Source organism: Lissotriton helveticus, chromosome 11 (genome assembly GCF_964261635.1).
Source record: "Lissotriton helveticus chromosome 11, aLisHel1.1, whole genome shotgun sequence".
Taxonomy (NCBI): Eukaryota; Metazoa; Chordata; class Amphibia; order Caudata; family Salamandridae; genus Lissotriton; species Lissotriton helveticus.
Genome location: NC_136072.1, coordinates 272,741,760 through 272,766,452, shown reverse-complemented (window position 1 = coordinate 272,766,452; position 24,693 = coordinate 272,741,760). Strand labels below are relative to the sequence as shown.

The following is a 24,693-nucleotide window of genomic DNA, read 5'->3' as shown; positions in this document are numbered from 1 at the left end:
GGGGTACCAAACCACTGTGGGTGAGATCGGCATTTTGTTCCATGGGTGGGGATGAATGTAAATCGCCTTCTCAAGAGCCAGCTCATTTTTGCCATTGCTAGTTGTGATACCATGAAGGCTTCAAATTGACCGCTAACTTTATAGAGTTTTAGAAATAAGCGAGAACCCTGTAGTAAACCAGGGAGAAGATAAAAGAGGAAAGGAGAGACCCCCCCATGCTAACTCTGCTAAATCTGATGGGGTGTGAGATTGAAGCTTTAGATTTGCACAGGCATACTTCAGGTGGTGAGACTTCGACTTGGTGTATGTGGAACAACACCTGGACCCCTAACTAGAAGGAGCCGCCAGAGGGTTGTGTGTGACCTGGTAACATGGAAGCTTCCTCAGTGCTCTCAAGAGACAGAAGACAGCTTGAAGTCTCAGCACTTAGGGCCAGATTTATCAAAAATCCGCTCGCAAAGGGCCAGATTCTGAGAATCTGGCCCTTTGCGAGCGGTATTTTTGCATTTGGGATGCATCATCCCAAATGCAAAAATCGCAATTTTAGAAATCGCTACATTGCGATTATTTGCATTTAAGGAATCTCAATTTGAGATATCTTAAATGCAATGCATGAACCATTTCAAAATTGCGAATTCGCAATCTGGGGCCGCTATTTACCGCGAAGTCTAACTACGTGGTAAATAGCAAAAACTTAGGAAAATGCACTTTAGTGCATTTTTCTAAGTTGTATGTTACACACACACATGTCCTTGGGACATGTGTGTGCGCAACACCAGTGTACATCACCATTTCAGGGGTGCAACAGGGTGTCCTTTGGACACCCTGGCACCCTTGAAATTGCTTCCTTATTTGCGATTCGCTAATTGCGAATCGCAAATAAGGAATGACTCCCCAAAGGCCCATAGGAATGAATGGGAAAGCCATTCCTTATTTGCGAATCGCAAATAAGGAAGCAGTAGAAATCGCTAAAAACATTGCGATTTCTACATGCATCCCGTTTTGCGAGTCTTTAATAGCGAATCCTTAAAATTCGCTATTAAGGACTCGCAAAACAGGACTTTGATGAATCTGGGGGTTAGGGAAGAGAACATCCCACTAGCCGGAAGCTATCTGCAACATCCTAGACCTGAATACGGGGTTCTACATGGGTTCTGACATACTTAGTTTCCCATTGATCTTGTTCGACAAAGGGAGGGAGTCGTATCTCCATTGGAGATATAGCTTCCTATGACCATTAGGGCTAATAATGTCAATGAGTATAGCATAGACCCAACATTTAGTGGAGTGAAATCATTAGAAAATAAGGAGCAAAAGCCCAAATCTGTCATGTAAATATGGAGAAAATATTATATAAAATATAGGATTCGTAGGTTAATTGGGTACCATTGAAGTTTTAAGGTGAATAAGGCTGGGGCAGGTTTAGTGGTAAAATTAAGAGAACGTCATCAAAGATGTAAGCACTGCAAGTGAAAGTGTTGAAAGCAGAGGGAGAAATAATATCCTTAAAAAGCAATTCAGATTGTTACCAATAACGATGATGAGTAAGATTCATTCACTCACATCAATAGGGTTGACAAAGCATGATCTACTTGTTTATAAAAGGTGGACACATTGGTTCTTGTGTGATAGAGACCAGTGTGCATACCAAACCTCTGTAGGAGCGATTGGTGTGTAAATCAAGATGTTCCCTTTCTGTATAAACATAAGGAATGAGCCCTAAAGCAGTAAGCACAAGGCGAGACAAAAAGATCAGTGATTTTTGACTATCCGCTTTAAAATGAAATAATTTGCAAATTTCCTAAAATTTGGCATTATGTCAATCTTAATAATTCACACTTTAAAGAACTATCCAAATACCTCACAGAAAAAGGGGGGAAAAAAAGAAATGACTCCTCTAAGGTGCGATTTCAACCAGTCTTCAGACCTGTTAAAGAACATTTGTCCTGCCAGTCTACCTCTAGAGACTCTCTCCTTGATCCGAAGTGCTAGATACCAGGATACCCTTACCATATAATCCTTTTTTGGAGAACCAGTCTCTATAGAAAATAGATCTGGACTCTCTAAATTACTACAAAACCAATGGTAAAAGAAGAAATAATTTTATCCAAGCCACAGTTGACAATTAAAGCCATACTTGTCACCTTGGTTGTTGGTGTCCTATACGCCAGCTACCCTTGCAAGAACTTCTATCTGATACTGTACAGAAAGGTGCAGTATCAGATAGACATTCCAAATGGAGTAGTTGCAAAATTAAATTGATTTCTTACTCAATCGTGGCTTCTTTACGAAGAACCTATGTGACCTATAGTTTGCAAAGACAACTGTGGAAACAGACATGGCTCTACAGGAAGTATAACAGTTCAATGCAGATTTTAAAGCTTCCACCTGTTATTTCAGCTAACCTACACATGCTCTTTACTGACAGACTCTTTAATGGAACTGTGTAGGAAAATCCCCTTTTTCCCCTCCTTCATAATGCTGGTATTTTAACTTCACTGCATAGAGAAATTTCTAACTGGCTCATGTGTTTCTTTTAATACACGAAGAGACCTTGTAAGTCGTGTAATATTAGTGCCTGTAATTGTATGTAAATGTGCTGTACTTAGTTTCGTAGCAGCAGGTGCGCAACCTGCCTATTCTTGGCTAGAGGGACCTGCGAAGAGCTGGGCCCGCTCAAACTCACAGATGCCTACAGCCTACAGATGGGGGAGAGGAGGTCGACATGACCTCCCAAATAAGCCCCAAGATGACTTAGTCTAGGAGTATTAGTGCCTCTCTCACAGTGAAGCTTTAAAGGACTAGAGGAAAATAAGGTTCAGGCCTGTTTCTAGAGGCATAGGGTCAGGGGTACCAAACCACTGTGGGTGAGATCGGCATTTTGTTCCATGGGTGGGGATGAATGTAAATCGCCTTCTCAAGAGCCAGCTCATTTTTGCCATTGCTAGTTGTGATACCATGAAGGCTTCAAATTGACCGCTAACTTTATAGAGTTTTAGAAATAAGCGAGAACCCTGTAGTAAACCAGGGAGAAGATAAAAGAGGAAAGGAGAGACCCCCCCATGCTAACTCTGCTAAATCTGATGGGGTGTGAGATTGAAGCTTTAGATTTGCACAGGCATACTTCAGGTGGTGAGACTTCGACTTGGTGTATGTGGAACAACACCTGGACCCCTAACTAGAAGGAGCCGCCAGAGGGTTGTGTGTGACCTGGTAACATGGAAGCTTCCTCAGTGCTCTCAAGAGACAGAAGACAGCTTGAAGTCTCAGCACTTAGGGCCAGATTTATCAAAAATCCGCTCGCAAAGGGCCAGATTCTGAGAATCTGGCCCTTTGCGAGCGGTATTTTTGCATTTGGGATGCATCATCCCAAATGCAAAAATCGCAATTTTAGAAATCGCTACATTGCGATTATTTGCATTTAAGGAATCTCAATTTGAGATATCTTAAATGCAATGCATGAACCATTTCAAAATTGCGAATTCGCAATCTGGGGCCGCTATTTACCGCGAAGTCTAACTACGTGGTAAATAGCAAAAACTTAGGAAAATGCACTTTAGTGCATTTTTCTAAGTTGTATGTTACACACACACATGTCCTTGGGACATGTGTGTGCGCAACACCAGTGTACATCACCATTTCAGGGGTGCAACAGGGTGTCCTTTGGACACCCTGGCACCCTTGAAATTGCTTCCTTATTTGCGATTCGCTAATTGCGAATCGCAAATAAGGAATGACTCCCCAAAGGCCCATAGGAATGAATGGGAAAGCCATTCCTTATTTGCGAATCGCAAATAAGGAAGCAGTAGAAATCGCTAAAAACATTGCGATTTCTACATGCATCCCGTTTTGCGAGTCTTTAATAGCGAATCCTTAAAATTCGCTATTAAGGACTCGCAAAACAGGACTTTGATGAATCTGGGGGTTAGGGAAGAGAACATCCCACTAGCCGGAAGCTATCTGCAACATCCTAGACCTGAATACGGGGTTCTACATGGGTTCTGACATACTTAGTTTCCCATTGATCTTGTTCGACAAAGACTTTTTCAATGAGAAGTGAGAGGTTAACAACATTACAGTTTTACTTACAGCACATATGTTTTTCAAAATCACTTTAGTTGGGGCGGCAAAGCATAGCATTCAAAAGTTTTTAGCCATTAGATTTTCTCAGGCCATATACATACATACATTCATTTTAACCTCTTGTCTACCGCACTACGTATACTAATCCCCTTAAAGGAAAATAGCACGCTGTGTGCACATAGAAATATAAAAGGTATGCCCCTCTAGCTGCTGAGAATTTGGCTGGTTAAAAGGGAAAGAACAAGCCAATAGTTGTCGCCGTAGAAAAGTATTGGCTCTTCAGATGCTGTACAGCATGACTGCCTCATTTTGTAGATGTATGCCTGTTAAGAGTGCGTGTGCCTACAAAATGACGCAGCACCCCCCTTGTCGTGTTTTTGATTTTATATTGTTAATTTATAAATGTTAATAAGTCGGAGTAGCAGGTAGGGGAGGGCTGGGGTCAGCAACATAGGGCGATGGGAGAAGCACAGAGGCTCATGGGCAACAGGAACGCGGCGTGGGGGGGGGGGCAGAAGCACAAAATGAGTAAAGGGACCAAATGTTTTTATTGCATCTATAATGAAAATGTGTTATGTATTGTCCCTTTAATCATTTTTTATGTATTGAAGTGCAATAGCTTGCTTCTGTTTACCTACTGTGGCACCTTGAAAGCCTAAATCAAAATATACTAATGAACAAGCATTTACAATGCAACGGTTTTGCCTTTGTAAAAGTTAGAGCTATTGGCATTGTAAATGACAAATTTTTTATTTATGTGTTCGTTTTGAAAACAGATAAATAAATGGCATTGTCATTTACAATGGCAATAGCCTAATCTCTCGCAAATGCCACACACACACACCCACAGAGAGCCCCCCCACACAGAGCCCCTCCACACAGAGCCTCCCCACACACACACACACACACAGGGCCCCCCACACACACAGTGCCCCCCCACACACACCCACACAGAGCCCCCACCCACACAGAGCCCCCCCACACACTGCGAGCCCCCCCACACACAGAGCACCCCCTCACACTGCGAGCCCCCCCCCCACACACTGCGAGCCCCCATCCACACACTGCGAGCCCCTAGAGAGTAAAATACATAGGGCCTGTGCAATGAGTAAACAACACCAACTCCCCCCCCCCCCCCCCTTCCAGAAAGATGCCACGGAGGTGTTATCTGTTAGCAAATACCCCGGATCGAACCAGGGACCGTGGCTCTAAAGGAAAACGCTTTCCTTGGCTGATTTCTGCGGCCATCAGAGAGCTCCGGCTAGGCTAATGCAGGCGCGACCTGGTCTTAGTCTAATGTATTCTATTGGAAATAACTCGACAGGTGATCAGAGGGCATGACACCCAAACACCACCAAGCAAATACATAGCAATATTACATTTGTGAACGCTTTGAGCAAAGCTCACAGGTAATTTAAGACAACACACAAAGCAAATGTTAAACTCTGTCTCGCACTTTTAAAATAAGATTTTTTTCTTTTTTAACATTCGGTGTAGCTAGTAGACTCGACACGTGGTCACTACTAATGCAGTAATCGTCTCTTTGTCACAATCGGTAGGTTATTCAATGGAGATGAAAATAATGGACTATTCAGATGCTTTTCAGGCACACCGTCAAGAGCTCTGCCTATCAGAACTCCATTATTTCACTGCAGATAACCAGGAGATCTCTTGTGGTAAGGCCAGCAAAATAACATGGAACGTTGGGGGGGTGGAGGGGATGTAACAGAAACAAACATGCCTGACTGTCGACTTTACAATTAACCCAACAGAAGAACTTTAGAGAAAAAAAAATAAGGTAGGAAATTCAACAAGGCCTAGTTTGTTAATCCATGCTTCCTAAATCCCAGATCAAAATTTCTCGATGGCTAATTCTGGAAATCAATCTAAGTTGGCCGAAAGTAATCTGCTGCAAAGGTACTTGAACGCTCGGAGTACAGGACCAAAAACCCAACACTGAGGGAAACAAGAAATATAAGACGGCATAACAAGGGAAAAAACACAGCGAGGTAAGAAACATTAAATCTACCAGACCAAAGTGAATAGTGCAGCAAAAAGATAATGGAAGCACCTAGAACTCGGACAGACTCTGACTCACCTGAAGGGCTGAGGCCTGACCTGCAGCTTCAGAGGCATGCGCGAGACAGGCAGGGGCAGGTCAAGGCTAGCAAGGCAGGCAGGGGCTTTAGTTATAATTCAAATTATTATGGCCGGCAGTGGCGGCTGGTGACATTTGAAAGTGGTGTGGCGGAAAAGTTTGGGATGAGTTGCTGGTAGCGAGCGATCTCAACCGTCATAAGGGGTATTCGGGGGGATGCCCCTTGCGAAAAGTTTGAAAAAAGAGTCGGCAAATGGTGAGTTTTCAAGCAAATTTGAGAAAGCAAGTAGGTTAATAAATCACTATATAAAACTGAAAAATAAACATGTTATTGCAATATGTAAAGCCTTTAGATATATTGCAGTAAGTACTAATTAACACATAATGACATGCAACACAGTCGCTGCCATTCATTCCAGTCCAACAAAAATAAAATGTACAACTATTTTTCCGAAGATATTCTATGACTTCCTGCAAGTAAAAAGCCACTTCACTTCTGCATCTTATAATGGTAACGCATAAATTATAGTATACAGTTCAGATGACAACTGCAAACTCCCTGGCCTGGTCACAAGGGTTGCATCAAACACTAGGCTAGGCCCTCTTGGGGGATTTTCCTTTCCAAATGTTGACACTTACACAGACTGCAACCTAAGGCTAGACATGCTTCATTCCATTGCCAATCTGCTCTGTTGTCCACCTTACCAGGCCCCGTGTTCATGCCCAAAAAAATTACTTCAATGTATTGCTTACATTTGGGAGGGGCTGGAAAGGCTGCTTTCCCCAAAGCCATTTGTCAGGCCATAAACTCGGAGCTCAGGATGAACATGAGCCGTAAACTACTTTTTACATTTGTGGAATGCATGGAGGCATATGTCGAACGTGAAAATATTTCTTGCAAACAATTCAGTTTTCCATGCACAAATTGCCCATTCATCATGTTGCACATCAAAAATCCATAAAAATACCCCTGCATGATGCTCCTGCATCATGCTTCATTGCAAGAAACCAACACATTGCAGCTGCGCTAAGTTTACTATTTGGCGCTTCTTCACAATGACCACTGCACAAAACTCGTGGATCGATGCTGCTGTCTATGCCTATACAAAAAGTCTTATGTACATTACTCCTTCATTAGACCTTTTACACCACACCCATGCATAATAGCCCTGTGCACAATAGATCTGTAAATGTCCCTAGGACGTCGAACTCGTACAGTGCTGCTCTACATAACACTGCCCTGTACATTAATCTTCAGCCCAATGGTTTTATACAAAAAGAACACAACAATGCCTCATCAACAGGCTTCGATGCAGAGCCAACGCAACATGTCCTCTCACACAAGTGCAATATGGCTATGCCCTCTCACAAAGTGCTCTCACACTACCCCCTGCAAGGTATCCCTTCCCACCGCCCCTGCAGAGAGCCTCCTGCATGGATCTCCAGTTTGGAAACACTTCCTTAGGGTGTCTGCACGCGGTCCCTCACTGGAAGCTGCACAGATGGAGGCCGGCAGCGATGGATACTGGTGGGGCACGTGAGGTGACACTAAAGTGGCAGACTCTTGTCCCCGGGACTTTGGCAGACGCGTGTAAGGCCCTCTTTTTCTTTGAGAAGCACCCTACCTGCACACCGACCCTCCTTCCGGTGATTGGTGTGCAATACACATAGCAATAATGGCCAGGTACCAGGACATATTTGGGTGCCAACGGTGCAAGCAGAAAGAGACTGCGCCCATCTAACACGAGTGTCTTCAGAGCTGCAGTGACCTCTTGGCTAACAGGGGGATCCTCGGACCTGCAGTGACCTCTGGCTAACACGGGCAGGGGGCACCTCGGACCGGAGGTTCAAGTCCCAAATGACAACTCATCTGCCGAAAGAGGCTGCCAGGACAGCAAAGCCCGGGGCTGATCCTGTCCTGGGGTCGATACATGAAGGGTCAGCTTGGGGGCGGACTGAGTTGAAAGATGTCCACCTCATGGCTATCACCTGCTAGGGGTAGGGTTGGGGGCAGGAAGAGGCCCGAAGGGGTGAGGGCATCTTTACTCATTTCACCAACACCAAGCACTAGCAGGGACACTCTGGCATAGCGCTGCGGTGCTGTCACTACTATTCAGCCTCCTCGCCCCAAATGAGTCTCACTAAGGTCAGACATCTCTGACTAAAGAAATACATACTCCGAGTGGAGCGGGCTCTTTCATTGGCCGGTGAGTGACGGACGGCCCTTTTCAGTCTCTGGTGTGGCTAGGGGCTGGGTGGGGATTGTTAACTTCTGACCCTCACTTCACCATGACCAAAACTCTGAACTTGGACTAATGTTTCTTTAATCGCTCTGTGTCACGTTTCACTTCATTGTTATGGTTGGTGTATTAAGCAGCCAGAGGTTATAGAGAGTGCTGCTGCGTAAAGGCGGTGATTACGGAGTTTAAAGTGCTGCTGCATAAAGGTGGTGAATGTGGTGGTTATAGAGTGCTGCTGCTTAATGGTGGTGAATGTGAAGAATACATAGAGCTGCTGCGTAAAGTTGGTGAATGCGGAGGTTGCGAGTTCTGCTGCATAAAGGTGGTGAATGTGAAGAATACATAGAGCTGCTGCGTAAAGTTGGTGAATGCGGAGGTTGCGAGTTCTGCTGCATAAAGGTGGTGAATGTGAAGAATACATAGAGCTGCTGCGTAAAGTTGGTGAATGCGGAGGTTGCGAGTTCTGCTGCATAAAGGTGGTGAATGTGAAGAATACATAGAGCTGCTGCGTAAAGTTGGTGAATGCGGAGGTTAGGAGTGCTGCTGTGTAAAGGTGGTTAATGTGCAGGTTATAGAGTGCTGCTGCTGAAGATGGTGGACTCTAAGATTATAGAGAGCACTGCTGTGTAAAAGTGGCGACTTTGAAGGTTATACAGAGCATTGCCATTTAAGGAAGCGAATAGTGAAGTAATACAGTGTTGTGTAAAGGGCGAAAAACAGTGGGATTTTGTGGAGTTGTTTTGTAAAAATGGTGAATACGGAGGTTAGAAAGTACTGCTGCGTAAAGGTGGTGAATGCGGAGGTTGTAGAGTGCTGCATAAATGTGGTTAATGCAGTGGTTATAGAATGCTTCTGCGTACAGGCGGTGAACGCTGAAATTATAGGGTGCTGCTGCGTAAATGTGATAAATAAGATATTCTAGCGAAATGTGGATTAAAAAAAAGTGCGATAGGTGGTAGGACTGTCTCTTGTGAAAAGTGACAGTCACTGTGGCTAAAATAGGAGGCGAGTCTTAAAATGAGACCATCTGAAGGAATATATGGAGACGTGGGGAATACTGAATCTATAGGAAGTGGTTTGGAAAAGTTTGCCGAGCACAGAGCATGCGCAAGCCAATATAAGAGGGGGAAGAAGCGTCCAGCCGGCTCCTCCCGCGCACCATTAAATTCAGTCCTGAGGAACACTAGCGGCAGCCACTGAGGCCCGGCCGAGGCCCGGGTATGGTCAGCGCTCAATTTAAATAATGAAGAGTTTCTGAGGCCCCTGACGACATGAGGTGGGCGGGGGGGGGGGCTCACGGACAGCGGGAGGGGGGAGGGAACGGCAGCACTCACCTCGACTTCCTCCAGCGGCGGTCGGCCGCGTAATGGGAAAAACAACCAAATTAAAAAAAACGAAACTCCGCCCACCGCCGCGATGACGACATCGCAGAGGCGGAGAGGGAAAAAATAGCGGGAACGCCCCCGAATCTGGTCCGGCCTTTGACGGACAGATCCGGCTCCCAATGGCTAGCCTCCATTTATGGAGCTAGCCAATGGGAGGAGGGGGCGAGGAGAGGGCGGATACCCGACCCAACAGAGAAACATAAGGATTTTGCAAGCGCATGCGTACTTCGTACGCATTGCCAGCAAAACCTAAAAAGCATGCTTCACCTTTTGAGATCCAGTAACAGGTCGATTGGTTTTCATAGACTCATATGAAGGACACTCTGGAAAGTTCATAGAGATGTTTCAAGGAAAATATCTAGCTGCAAAAATATTGAAAGCGTGATTGACCATGTCAGTGGACCAGCACTTTGCCGTCTGAACCATTGGAACAGATAATGGTAAAATCAGTACATTTTCACGCTGCTTTCATTCATTTTCTGCAATGCAGCAAGTGGAAGAAGTGATTAAACCAAAACTGAAGCTAGACACTCAAAAGCAGGTGCCTAGCTCTTCTCGAGGAAGAATGTGAGAAGACTTTGAGAGGAGAATTACTTTAAGCGGGTATTAAAACAATTTCACACTTATTACAACTAAATATAAAATATATTCTCTTCTTCCAAGACCTGCACTCGTGATTGTTTTCAGACAAAGTGAAGGCTTCCAAGACAGTCAGATGAAGCAAGAGATTCTAAAGCCAGCTCATTGAAGCAGGGCAAGGCTACACGGACCTTTCTGAAGTTTTTTTTTCTTTTTCTAACCCTGGCCAGCATCAAATAACCCATATTGAATGAAACCTCACCTTTCATCCAGTTGAAGTGGAGTATGTGTTGGAAGTGGAATGTAAAAGCCAGGGCCAGGCAAAAATGCGTGCCGCTTTTATTTTGCGTGTTCGCTTTCTAATGTTTTATTTGTGCACTTTATTCAGAGTTAACCACAGAATACCACTAGTTTAGTTAGTAAAGTACGCAACTCCTGTTATGTGCTTTACCGTTTTGTTTAAGGCTCATCTTGAGCATAATTCATTGATTTCCATTTCTTCAAAAATTGGAGCCGTAGATGAGGAAGGTTTTTGGCTATGTAAGTCAAATTTCTGAGTCTGTTATAGTGCCTCCACCCCGGGTATTTGCTTTGGACCCCATGGTCACCTGTTTGCGTACCTGCGGGTCTGTTTAGACTTTCAGGGGCATATGTAGGTAGACGTTTGCGATTGGCAAATGCCGGAATTCGCAGAATTGCGCCGTTTGCGAATCGCAAACGGCCTTTTGGTATGTAGGTGCCACTTAGCAAAATAAGGAATCGTAAAAATTGCGATTCCTTATTTTGCTCAAGCATTTAAGGAATCACAATTTTGCGATTCCTTAAATGCTATGTAGGGATGCCTTTAAAATTGGGATTTTGACTTAAGGAATCGCAAAATACCACCTACTTCAAGTAGATGGTATTTTGCGATTTCCTTTCAAATTTTTTTTTTTTTTTTATTCAAAGTGCCATGTGGCATACAGACATGCCCTTTGGGCATGTATGTGCGCCACATATACTTACAGGCACAGTCCAGGGGTGCAAGAGGTGTCCTTTGGACACCCTGGGACCCTTGGAATTGCGATTCTCAAATTGCGATTTTCTCATAGAAAATCGCAATTTGAGAATGTATCCCGATTCATTTCTATGGGCCTCTTGGCCCATAGGAATGAATGGGAGACTCATTCCTTAATTGCGATTCACAATTTGCTAATCGCAAGTAAGGAATTTTAGAGATTCGCAATAAAATTGCAAATTATTACCTACATTCCATTTTGCAATTCTCAAATAGCGATTCCTTAAAAATCGCTAATTGAGAATCGCAAAATGTGATTTACCTACATATGCCCCTCAGTCTTTTGAGGTTGATAAAAGGAGTACCATTTCGTTGGGTAACAGTAAACTTAAATTACCGTCAATAGCAGCAAGAAACCTCTGTTGAAATAACATTATTTCTATAGACATGCCTGTTAATGCAAGAATGTTCAACTATAGATGGAGTGGGTATTGGGTATATTCAGTGTCATTGTGTCCATGCGAAGAAAGCGACCTGGCCTTGCTACCTTGTAACCCGGGAAGGTAAATGATTGGGACAATTGGAGTAGCGCTATGTAGGAAAAATTAAAACCAGGAATAAAGCAATAGAAGATGGTTTGCCTGGTAATAGAAGATGGTTTGCCTGGTACATTCCATCTGCCCCTTTCACTGTTACCAGAGCAAGATTGGGAGCTTTCCCTACAATGCATTTTGTATCCATTGTGTGTGACACCACTATTTAGTCTGATTACCTTTTAAAATGTGATCTGACCTTAGGACAGAAGTAACTGGACACTCTGAATTCTTTTCAGGCACAAGAATTATTTACGATCGCAAGTTTCTGATGGAGTGCCGCAATTCACCCGTTACCAAAACTCCACCCCGTGACCTTCCGAACATTCCAGGTGTGACCAGCCCAAGCACAGAGGAGCCCAAGCAGGAGGCGAACCACACCAACCACCACGAGGAAAAGCCGGTCAATGGTGAGTCGAGCCGAGTGTAGGGCGCAGGTTTGAGATCCGCTGCTACCTTTAACTTCGGTGAGCTGGTGATCAGTGTCGCTTCTGAAATGAACTGCAGAGATGAATGGGCTGAGTCGCGAATCTAACGGGTGACAATTGTGTTATTGAGTCGAAAAGATTATAAGTTTATAGATAACTCTAGGGAAGTAGTGCTTAAATTGTTTAAAAAAAGTGAGAGGGGGAAGCAGGGGCTCAAATTATTTTGTAGGAGCCTGGCACTTTTCATGCTTTTTTTTCCCACCAACCTACCAGTCTGTGGCTGTATAAAACACTTGCAGATTATTTTTCATTACTGATTTCCTCCTTTGTCACTGTTTTCCTGTGTTTATCTTCCCACTTTTTAGGCCTCGCCTGTCGATGCGCATGCGCATCGAGCTTGCGAGACTATTGGGGCTTAAACAGTCTTTAACCAACTTGCAAGGAATCGTGGCGATTCCTTGCAGTGCCCGTGAAATTGAAGCTTAATGCGCATGCGCTTAAAAGCGCGTGCACATGCCCCCAGCCGCCTGCCTGCCCCTGCTGCTTTCACACCCTCTCGCCGTCTGTTCCCCCTGCTGCGTCATCAAAGGCTTTCACGGCGGCCGGCCATGCTTTCAGTTTCACTGCCGGCCGGCCGTGTAAAGTGCACTTCAAAGGCCGCTCTCCCTGCTCCGCCCCCTGTAAGTGCTCTTGTTTTACTCGTTTACTTGTTTTTCGAACATTTCTCCCACCCGTCTTCCTTCTCTGTAATCCATCCCGCCCCCTCCAGCTACACGTTCTTTGTTTCCCAGCCTCTTGTTTAACTTATCCCATCCCCTTACTGTTTCTTCTACCCTGTCCCTGTTTTTCCTGCCACCTCCTATACGTGCCCCATCCCCCTTCCCCACTACAGAGCGCCCACAGCAAAGAACCATTTGCCACCCCCTCCCTGCTGCTGCTCTTCCCAGCGCGTGCACTACACCCCCTTCTCCCAACGCTCTCAGCTCCTTGGCGCAGGTCACGGCTGAGCACACAAGCAACAGACCCTCTGTATTGTCCGTTTGATGCTGGCCTCTGGCTTTCCGTCTCACTTGTTATGTTTCATTGCCTGCTTACTCCTGTTTATTTAATCTTTTAAACTATCTACACTTCTAAACTCCTGCTACATTAACGTTTTAAATTACAAATTAAAGCGTGCGCTCTGCCTCAGGCATCTGAGCCGTCCCTACGCTCCCCACCCACCCCCATCCTTCACACCCCCTGCTTCACAGCCATCTGTTCCTCTCTCCCCGCACACAGCCTCTCCGACTTCCCCTCTCTGCTGCCAGCCTTAGGGCCGCCTCTGGGTTCCCATCCTCGGCTCTGCTGGCATCTCGTCTCCTCTCGCTCCCACCGCTCCTTTCCCCCACTCCTTGTTACTTCTGAATTCCCCGATATTACTGCAGCATAAAGGAGGTGTCTGTCACACACAACCATGAAGGGGCTCACTCATTTTTCACTTGTTCAACTTATCCCATCCCCTTACTGTTTCTTCTACCCTGTCCCTGTTTTTCCTGCCACCTCCTATACGTGCCCCATCCCCCTTCCCCACTACAGAGCGCCCAAAGCAAAGAACCATTTGCCACCCCCTCCCTGCTGCTGCTCTTCCCAGCGCGTGCACTACACCCCCTTCTCCCAACGCTCTCAGCTCCTTGGCGCAGGTCACGGCTGAGCACACAAGCAACAGACCCTCTGTATTGTCCGTTTGATGCTGGCCTCTGGCTTTCCGTCTCACTTGTTATGTTTCATTGCCTGCTTACTCCTGTTTATTTAATCTTTTAAACTATCTACACTTCTAAACTCCTGCTACATTAACGTTTTAAATTACAAATTAAAGCTTCCCCGTGCGTTTTAACCTCTATAGAATCAGAAAGATTTGCCTGCCTGTTTCTTTTATGTTTTCACCTACCTCTCTGTTTATTAAATATCCTCCTTCCCCACATGGTTTCGCAGGTTTGCTGTTAATATAGTTTTACATCATAAATATTTGCTTTCCCGTCCTGGTTCATTTGTGTCCTCCGGCATAAAACCTTTGTCTGCATGTTTCTCTTTAATTTCCACTGCAGCCAGGTAATTTCTCATGTTTCCTGTTGATTTAAACTTTTACATTATAAACATTGTATTTCCGGTTACATGTCCTCCTCCTCACAATACCAAATCAGTGCCTGCATCTTTTCTTAACTTTGAAGCCTTTGCTGCATCTTTTGTTATTGTTTTTACTACTCTCTGGGCTCTTCAACCACCAATCTGCGCCTCTTCTGTTTATCACGTCATTTGTGCCCTACATATTCATTAAAGATGGACATACCTGCTATGTCGTACGCCCGTTTACTACTAAACATAACACATTATAAATCACAGCCCTTGCCGCCCGGTTTCCACTCCATCCATCCCTCCCCCCACTCCATCATCCCCCCCACTCCATCCATCCATCCCCCCACTCCATCCATCCCCCCACTCCATCCATCCCCCCACTCCATCCATCCATCCATCCCACTCCATCCATCCATCCATCCCACTCCATCCATCCATCCATCCATCCCACTCCATCCATCCATCCATCCATCCCACTCCATCCCACTCCATCCATCAATCCCCCACTCCATCCATCCCCCACTCCATCCATACATCCCCCCACTCCATCCATACATCCCCCCACTCCATCCATCCATCCATTCCCCACTCCATCCATCCATCCATCCATCCCACTCCATCCATCCCACTCCATCCATCCATCCATCCATCCATCCATCCATCCCACTCCATCCATCCATCCCCCACTCCATCCATCCATCCATCCATCCCCCACTCCATCCATCCCCCCACTCCATCCATCCATCCCACTCCATCCATCCATCCCACTCCATCCATCCATCCCACTCCATCCCCCCACTCCATCCATCCATCCATCCCCCCACGCAACACCACTCACACACGCAACGCCACTCACACACGCAACGCCACTCACACACGCAACGCCACTCACACACGCAACGCCACTCACACACGCAACGCCACTCACACACGCAACGCCACTCACACACGCAACGCCACTCACACACGCAACGCCACTCACACACGCAACGCCACTCACACACGCAACGCCACTCACACACGCAACGCCACTCACACACGCAACGCCACTCATCCACGCAACGCCACTCATCCACGCAACCCCACTCATCCACGCAACCCCACTCATCCACGCAACGCCACTCATCCACGCAACGCCACTCATCCACGCAACGCCACTCATCCACGCAACGCCACTCATCCATTTGCAAAACGAAAAACGTCAAACTCTTCTATTGCGAGACCTATTGCATTTTCAGCCTTTCTATATATTGCTCTGGTTCCGTCAGTCACAAAACTTCATTCGGCCAATCGTGGCCCTAAAAGTACAGGTAATAACATTTCATAACTATAGCAGCATCACAGAGTTCAAAGCACATCAGAGGACATGATATCAAATAGGAAAATAGGTGAAAATAGGACAACGTTTCACACTGCCATGCACACTTTCTCATTCTCCAGCGTTTGCAATCACTTAAAAGCCTCCTTATAGTTGTTCGTATTAAAGGAGCGAAAAATAGGACACACAAATGTATTCCTAACTTGAGCATATTCTGAGTAAAAGCACTTATCAGATGCAGTAGGCTTAATCGCAGTCTTGCTAAATCAAATCTGAAGTTCCCATTCGAAAACCAGGTGAGGTAAGGCTCTGGATAAAAGTCGGATGATGATGAAAGATAAGTCCAGTTGCCCAGAAATGAGTGCCAGTGCCACCGACAACCTGCAACCACTGCCACTAATAAAGCAAGTTCTGAAACTTGTATAGTTCACTCCAATTTACACGTTTTTTGTTTCGCTCACTATATCACTTGGGACACATTGCACTTTGTACAATATATGTATGTCGCAGTTAAATTACAAGTATTATTCGTTTCTATTTTGAAATATAAGAAAATGTTTTGAACTATCACAGTTGTGTGTCTCTTCTTTCCTTGCCACCCTCCCTCCAATGATTGAATTGCTATTAAGCGTAATATATTCATTAAGTAGCAGAAAAGTGAAATGCCATAGGAACCATTGTTTTTCTAGATAAACGCACTGCCCTGGTTCCGCTGTGAGTAGGGTTCCCCTTGTTCTTTTTTTTCACTAATAAAGCAAGGGCAGAAGGAGAGTGTTCTGGTAGATGCAGCAGTGAACAATGTCATTGGATAACCCAGCTTCTAAGAATTATGCGGCTTGGAAGCCTCAATAGATCTGTTAAACAGACCTGCGTGTGACGTGTGCTCTCGGTGTAGTGACTTTGGTGACTTGCTAGCATTTAGGTCATTAGTGCCTCTGATATTTGTCTTTTTGTACACCGTATATGTTTGCTTATTGTGCCGTCTGAATGAGGTGTCTCTAGAATAGACTAGCTGTTGATCTTGGGCACGTTATTCAGTTCTTGACAGTAGATGGCACTGTTGTACTGAGAAAGTAATATATTTGCATGCCGGCACGGATCTAAGTCGTGTTTGATTACGTTAGAAAACGAGGTGCCCCTTCAAAGATAGACAGTCGCGAGGACATTTGTATCGGAAGTGCCCGGAGACACCGATTCCTTCTATGCTCTCTGGGGGGAGGCACCCATAATCACGGGGCTCTGCTTAAGAGACTATGCTGGAAGACCAGCCTTCCTGAAACCGTGAGTTAGTGCCCAGAGACACGTGAACTATGAGCTACACGGCCAAGCGCGTGAGTTCTGGGACTTTGCGCGCGATGCCACCGAGGGATAGAAGAGGGAGTCTCCTGGTTGGAGAGCGGAATGCTTAATATAGAGATGGGTGACTGAACAATAAAAGGCCAAGGAGTTATTTGGTTTACACGCGGGAGCAGAGAAGATGCTATAAAAGCAGCATAATGGGTGACGTCATTGTTTGGATTGCTTGAGCCACAATAAATCTGTTTTTGGATCTCTACGATTCTTCAGGAGCCGGGCTGGCCTTGAAATTGTTCTAAGACAGGGGTTGAGGAGCCTTGCTTCATTGCATGTGTTTCTAGACTGCTGCATGTTCCCGTGCAGGCTGTAACATGTTGCAACCAGTGTGTGCCCTCCTCCTCCTTGCTATTCACAACAGAATTGTCAATGACTGCCCACATCCCCTTGTGTGATTGGTAATATCCCCCTTTTTTGAACTCACTTTGCGAATGTCAAATCATTTGAACATCAAGACCCTGATGTTTAATGTTGTCTAATATGGAGAAAGGCATGAAGGAGACCCCTACTTGAAGAAGAACAGTACCACAGCACCCAGGTCATGTTGCTTGTTAGGCAGCTGGGTAGCATTAAATCGTATATTTATTATAAAGATGGTTTTAAAGGTGGTTTTTGACTGAAGAAAAACAAATGGTTTCAGCTAGTTACAGATTCACATAAGAATAAGTTAGAGCATGAATACTCGCAGCAAAGTGCAGGTTTCTGCCCACTTCCTGGTTCAGTGACCACCTTCCAGCACAACTGTAGCAAACATGCCAACCAAACACAATCCTCTCAAAAGATTCCCACAAACATTGTAGCACTACACAGACAAATGGAGCACCAAATAATTAGGAAACTCCATCAAAAAATGCCACAGGAAGGAAATTATTAATAAAAACAAAAAATGATGGTGGTGCTCACGTCCTCTTTCATTGGGGCGCCCACTGATGATACTCTCTTGGTTCTTAATATCCGCTTCTAAGAACATGATTATGTCCTGTGTCAGAAAACATCCCTCAAACTCTCAAAACATTTGTTCTTCATTCACTCCCCTTGCAGTATACATTCACACTCTGGGAAACTCCTCATCCAATGGGTCAGACCACAGTCTACACTCCACTCTCATTGGGTTAGCTTATCACCCTTTGACCTCAGGCCGTAAACTGCAAGCACCTGCGGGGCATAGAGACCCTCTCACTTTTCATATCAATAGACGCACACACACACACAATATTGGGACAGAGGATCGCTTACTAGTGTGCAACACATCTCTACCCTTAGTGAAATACACCAAAAACAGGACATCACAGTATTGCTTCTGGTTTACTCCTTTGAAACATTAGCTGTTAATTCTGCAAGGTAAATCCTTTATAGATTTGCATGGAATAGTGCCACGTTCTTGTGTTCGGACTTCTGTAAAGTCGGAGGTGACAGGGTCCGAGTGCTCGCCAGTTGCTGAGGGCCATACGCTGGCCCTCCGCTCCCCTAGGGTGGCCTGGGCTAGGCTTACCAGGGCATAAAAGTTGCCTAGATGTCTACTCGAGTGAAGCCCATAAGCATTTGGCCCCGAATGGTTTGGACCATTAAAGCCAAATGCTTCTGTTTGTGCACATTTGGAAAGTAGTCCTTGTAACCTAGAAATGCATTGGAAATATTGTGGTTGTGAATGGCCTTGGGATATTGTTAGTTCGTTATACAGCTGGTCTAGTTCTACAGTAGTCCATTCCTTGTCACTGTAAATGGCCAAAGCATGAACAATATTATTTACAACGTATGAGGATCCGCAATATGCAACACATGTAGGCGCAGGTGTGGGAATAATGTGCTAGGCTCTTAAGTCACTCAAACCTACATCAGTTGGAACATTAGGTTATTGAGTCGGACAGGACACTACACGTAAAAGCAGCAAATTATCAAATGGATTTGCTTTTGGGCAGGCTTTATTTTGTCTCTACGTATTGCAGCAAACGGGCGTTGATATTGTTGAATAGAGGGGTAGGATAGGTAGAGAACTAATAGCAACAGGCCCATCTTGGAAATTGGGACATGCACCAATCGGGGGGTTTCTCAAACGAATGCAGATTCGTCAGTCATATCCCAATTAAATGTGAACCAACCTTCAGCATATCTTTGGAAGTGTAGACAGTACAGAGACATGACAAGTGAGGGACGTTTTTGAAACCTAGATACTTTTATGAGCAGGTGGATAGTGCTGTGTGAGGCGTGGGTTCAGCGAAGTGTGTTATGTGGCTGTCATCTGTGGGTAGCTGCGCGCCCTATAAATTCAACTACAATACAATACAACAATACATCTCAGCATGAGATCTAATTGGATTTCCTCCAAAAGGTTTTCTAAGCCTGGCAGAGCGCCCCAAAGACTATGCAACTGGTGTTTAAACAGGATGTAAAGCGTGTGACTCTGATCAGATGCCTGCATTGTTCTAAAATGGAAAAAAAACTGCTTCAGGTGCCAAGCCACGAGGTGCCTGGTGCACAAATATTCCAGAGTGTTCCAACTGGAGCTGTTCGGGTTGGCTGTGCAGGATTGTGAACTTCAAGCTGCTCAAGACATGAATAGGTTGGAAGTGTAGCTCGTGATATTTTGTGAGGGGCATGGGAGTGAAAATGGAGTTGGCTGGAGCTACTGCACCGTAGACTACTTTGATACCCCCCATAATCTAATTTTAATTCGTGTAAGCTGGTTTGGGAATTTACTGTGCGGCTTTGCAACACCCGGCTTTGCAAATGGTGCTGTTACCTGTAGATGTGTGACACTTGGGTGACGTTTCTCGCATTAGCTCTGTGATCAAGCAGGTTTATAATAAAGTCAAATCTCCCGTTCTGTTTGGGCATGTTACTAAGTTTCTCTTTCTTTTGGTGTTAGAGAAGAAATTCTGATGACATATGCTATAAGAGTGCTTTTTCCACAGCCAGGTTTTGTGCAGGATCAGTAGCTGAGTGCTACTGTAAGAATTTCTACAAGGACAGCTAATAAACAGTACTCTGCATAATGTTAAAAGAATATTCAGATATCTGTATGAAGGAGATACTTGGTAAGATTACACGTAATCGCTAATATATTAGGTACTTTTGAAAAGTCCTTATAATGCTCTTTTTACAAAAACAAATTCCATGTCATAGTTCCCCCTTTTCCCAAATATTTGAAAATGCGGCCACTTTGTGTGTGGGCCAGACCCTGTTATTAAGCTAATAAAGAAAGACTAATGTCCAGCTGGTGCTGTTCATCACATACCCGTAATCTCTGCAGGCTATGCCACTTTCCCTAGGTTTCCTTCATGTTCCTTATTTCGACTGAACTGTGGTGTCTAGAACATCATTAGGGAATCACACTTAACAGAAATACTGCTCTGCCGACACTGCTGCTCAGGCTCTTCTTGAGGGCAATTTAGCTTGTTCAGATGTGTGTCCACCTAAACTCCCAAGCCTGAAACTAGGATCATTTTGTTTCTTCAGCTAACCTTGGATTTACCATCTAGAGCTCACCTTTACACTGTTCGCAAGTTAAAGACTATCAGCCAGATGCATCAACAGATGGAATTGCGATTCCTAAATAGAGATTTTTAAGGAATCGCTATTTAGGAATCGCAAAAGCCTATGCATGTAGGAATCGCTATAAAAATAGCGATTCCCACACTTTCCTTAATTGCGAATCGCAATTAAGGAATACCTCCCCATTCATTCCTATGGGCCTAGAGGCCCATAGGAATGAATGGGAAGACATTCTCAATTTGCAATTAGCGAATCGCAAATTGAGAATGCAATTTCAAGGGTGCAGGGGTATCCAAAGGACACCCTGTTGCACCCCTAAAACTGCATATGGGTAGATCTTGCACACACACATGCCCTAAGGGCATGTGTGTGTGTAAAATGGAACTTTGAAAAATGCACTTTAGTGCATTTTTCAATGTTTTTGCAAATTACCATGAAGTTCAACTTCATGGTAATTTGCTACTCCTATTTGCGAAATCACAATTTTTTTTAGTTTGATGCATTGCATTTAAGGAATCTCAATGTGGGATTCCTTAAATGCAAGCGCAATTTAAGGCATCTCAATTTAGAGATTCCTTAATTGCGATTTAGTACCGGTCGCAAAGGGGTAGATTCTGAGAATCTGCCCGTTTGCGACCGTTTTTTAGGTTGATGCATCTGGCTGTTAGTTGCCTGCCAGGTCAACAGCTACTTGGTGCGATCGCCTCTGCTAAACCTAAATATGCACCGATTTACTAAGGTGCTCCCTGTCAGCCCCTCTGAGCAGAAGAATCCATTATATATCGAATATTTTCGCCAGGCTGGGTCAATATTACACCAATTCGTTTGGACAAATTGTTAAAAAATAATGCTAATTTTCTATTTCTAAAATATTTCTTCATATGACCTCAGTTTAGCATTGGGAAGTTGCCTTGTAAGGATAAGACAGTCTCCATAGAATCCAGTGTCTATATCCAAAAAAGTCTTTATTATTGCAAGATTCACAACCACTATACAAAGTTCATTATTCAAACCGTATGAGAAATATGTATACATTTGGTGTGCTGTCCATGTAGACTAAAGTTGTTTGAAAGGACGCCACAGAGAATAATTAGCAGTGCAGTAGTAATGGTGAATCGGGGTATGTTGTTGAGACGAGAAATTATTAATTTATTTCCAATTAGCTCATAGTTGAATATGAAAAAATATATAAATAATACACTCACTCACTCCACTGGTCTCCCCTAGTGATGTTGATGCGTGCTTGATCACTTTTGTGTACCTTGGGTTAAATATATTACATGAAAATTTGGTTTATATCCATTCCAGAAAATGTGGCACCTTTAATATGCAAAGCAGCGGCTTTTGCACTTAGAAGATTAATCCGCCTAATTAAGTAAAGATTTAAACCGCTGTTTTCTTACCCTTATAGACTTTATGCTGGCTCAGGCCAGTTGGTGCCCCAAAAAAATTTGGGAGATTTTACTGACTCAAATTCATTTCTTTACACAAGGATATCCAATACATTTTATTTGTGTTTGCTAAAGCTTGAGTAAGTAAAAAATACCCTAGAATAATACTTCTATCCAAAAAAGACTGCTAAATAAATTCGTTTTTAGGAAAAGGAAAATCCCTCGTATCCAACGTATAGTCATTAAAAACCAGCTTATGCATGGTTCTGAAGCTTCAATTTTGCTTAATACCAAATTGTGAATATTTGTTTGGTTTCTCTTATTTTTAGTGAGCTATTTTTTTAAATCACACTGGGCTCTCCCTTGTGTAAGAATAGGTCAATTTACCTGATGGATAATTTTATCCTACCAATATTTCGAAAGGGGAGGTGGACGGAGAGAATTACCTTAAGAATCTTCGCACGTAATCTCCTGTGGGATTGTTAAAAGGTGGCAGCAAACGCATTCCCTGTATTTACAAGATCACGTTTGAGCATGATAGCATAAAATATATACGTTAGACCTAAGAAAGAGAAGTACTGGACTGTGTTGATCAACTCAGTCTAAAACCGGAACTAACGTGTGAAAAGATAAGTCACTGAAATGTGTGTGTGTGTGTGCACATTAGTGCATGTGTCTGAGCATGGATGTGCCTGCCTCTGTCTGCATATGTCCACAAGCAAGCATAGCTTTTGTGTCACTGTGTTATTCTTATTCATGTAACTGTGTGTGCATTTGCTTCTGTACTTCCCTCCCTATGTGACAGTCTGCCTTCTTGTCTATTTTTGCATTTCTGTGCCAATGTCTGTCTCCATACCGCAACTATATTCCTGCAGACAAATCGCACTCCTCCAAAACGTGCTACTTACTCGTCACCAAACATGACACACACACACTGAAATGTGTTCTCCTCTTCCCAATGCCAATAGCACTAGTCGATTGAGTAAGCAAGGCAATTCATTCTCCACCCACATTTAAAAAAAAATCTGTTATAACGAGCGTGAACTTTCAATTGAGTCATGCTTTTAATTTGTTTATTTTACCGAACTTTGCTTTCTGTATCGTTCGGGGAAAAAAGCAATTTTGTATGGTCTGCACCAGATTCTGCCCAACGGCCGGTTTTATTGGATGGTTTACATTAACCAGTGGAGACAATTGACAGGACAGTCCTTTTTCGGACCAGGTTTTCTCTAGCTTCCACCTGGTGCAAAGTTTGAGAGCCAGATGCACTCTCTAGAGTATATTTGCCCCCTAGTAGGATGTGATATTTAGGTTAATGGCTAGCGTGATTTTAGTTCTGATATGCTTGTGTGCCGCCAGCTCTTTTACTTCTACAGGAGTTGGGAAATCCTATTTGCCAAGCAAGTCTTATTGTTTGTCTGTTCCATGATTCTGCTTAATGTGGATTAATAGAGGCTTTGGCTGTGAACTGCAAAAGCTCTTCCCAAGTGGCCACTGATCTTTGACTGCTGGAGCCAAATAACCCATGGAGGCGCATAAGTCCTTCCAGACTGGTGAAGCCAGGCGCCTGTAGTTAGGGCTTTCTTCCTGTCTCGTGATCCAGGATTCAACGGTTCTGTTCAGAGGCATGTACAGGAATGAATTTGCATGTAGGGATTTGGAGGATAGTAGTCACTCACATCCAGGTGGCTTCCCCAATTGACCTCTCACCAATATGGCCCCTGTTAGGGGAGTGCACAGGGTAAATGTGAACTAAGCTATTGGCTCAAAAAATTAATTTGATACGTAGACTTTGAAAGGCAGGTGTGGATAGAGGTGGAGAGCGTCAAGAAAGTGTTATTGAGTCTTTTCCTTGTGAATGTTGTGTATATGATGTTTAACGTGTGCATCATCGGATCTCACCCATGTCTACTTTTCTGTTGCAGGTGAGGAAGCGCAGTTTGAGATGGACATCTAAAACTTGCCTTGACTGAACGAGATATCCTCCCAAAATCGGGCCTCGGCTTGTGGACCCCGATGCCACATAATAAGCTTTTTAGAGTTAGCCCATGCTTTATATCCGAGTGATCTCGTTCACCACGAAGGGCAGACCCATCTAATCCTACTACCGACAGGGAACGGCCAAATACTGGGCCCAGGTTGAAGGAGTAGAGACGGAGTCGCATGTGTGTATATAGAGGAGAGCGCCCGCCTCAGGCGAAGACCTATTGGGAGCTCTTGCAGTGTTTTTTTTTATTATTATTATTTCAATTTTCTCAATCTTTGGTAATCAGTGAGTAAAAACACAATAACTGTAATGGAAAGGGAGAAATAAAAATTGGATGTAATTATCTGATTGTGGGAATAAAAACTGTGTCTGTACTTTTGATTTCTTGTACTAGCTAGGCTAACAATACTACGAGGAGCTAGGTGTCATGGAATCACCAGCAGTAGTGAAAAAGAAAAACGCAGGCTGCCAGTTTTACGTCTGTGTATCATACTGGGAGCGTCAACATTTCACCGTGAAGGAAGCGAGCAATGACACACTCGTTCGGGGGTGCTGGAGTATTATTAACAAGGGTGGATCTGCTCATGCGTGTGATAGAGATAGGGCGTGTGTTTGAGGATGGGACGGTAAATGTATG

General features: G+C 44.2%; 1 protein-coding gene across 1 annotated transcript in view; it reads left to right on the top strand.

Annotated features, from left to right (window-relative positions):
* The window catches only part of EIF4EBP1 (eukaryotic translation initiation factor 4E binding protein 1), a 64,097-nt gene extending 39,667 nt beyond the window's left edge, over positions 1-24,430 (top strand). The window contains exons 2-3 of the mRNA XM_078668171.1: positions 12,215-12,385; positions 23,995-24,430. Of these exons, the coding sequence (XP_078524297.1) occupies positions 12,215-12,385; positions 23,995-24,026 (203 nt within the window). The 3' untranslated portion in view covers positions 24,027-24,430. The remainder of the gene's footprint in view (positions 1-12,214; positions 12,386-23,994) is intronic.
* Positions 24,431-24,693: the final 263 nt, after the last annotated feature.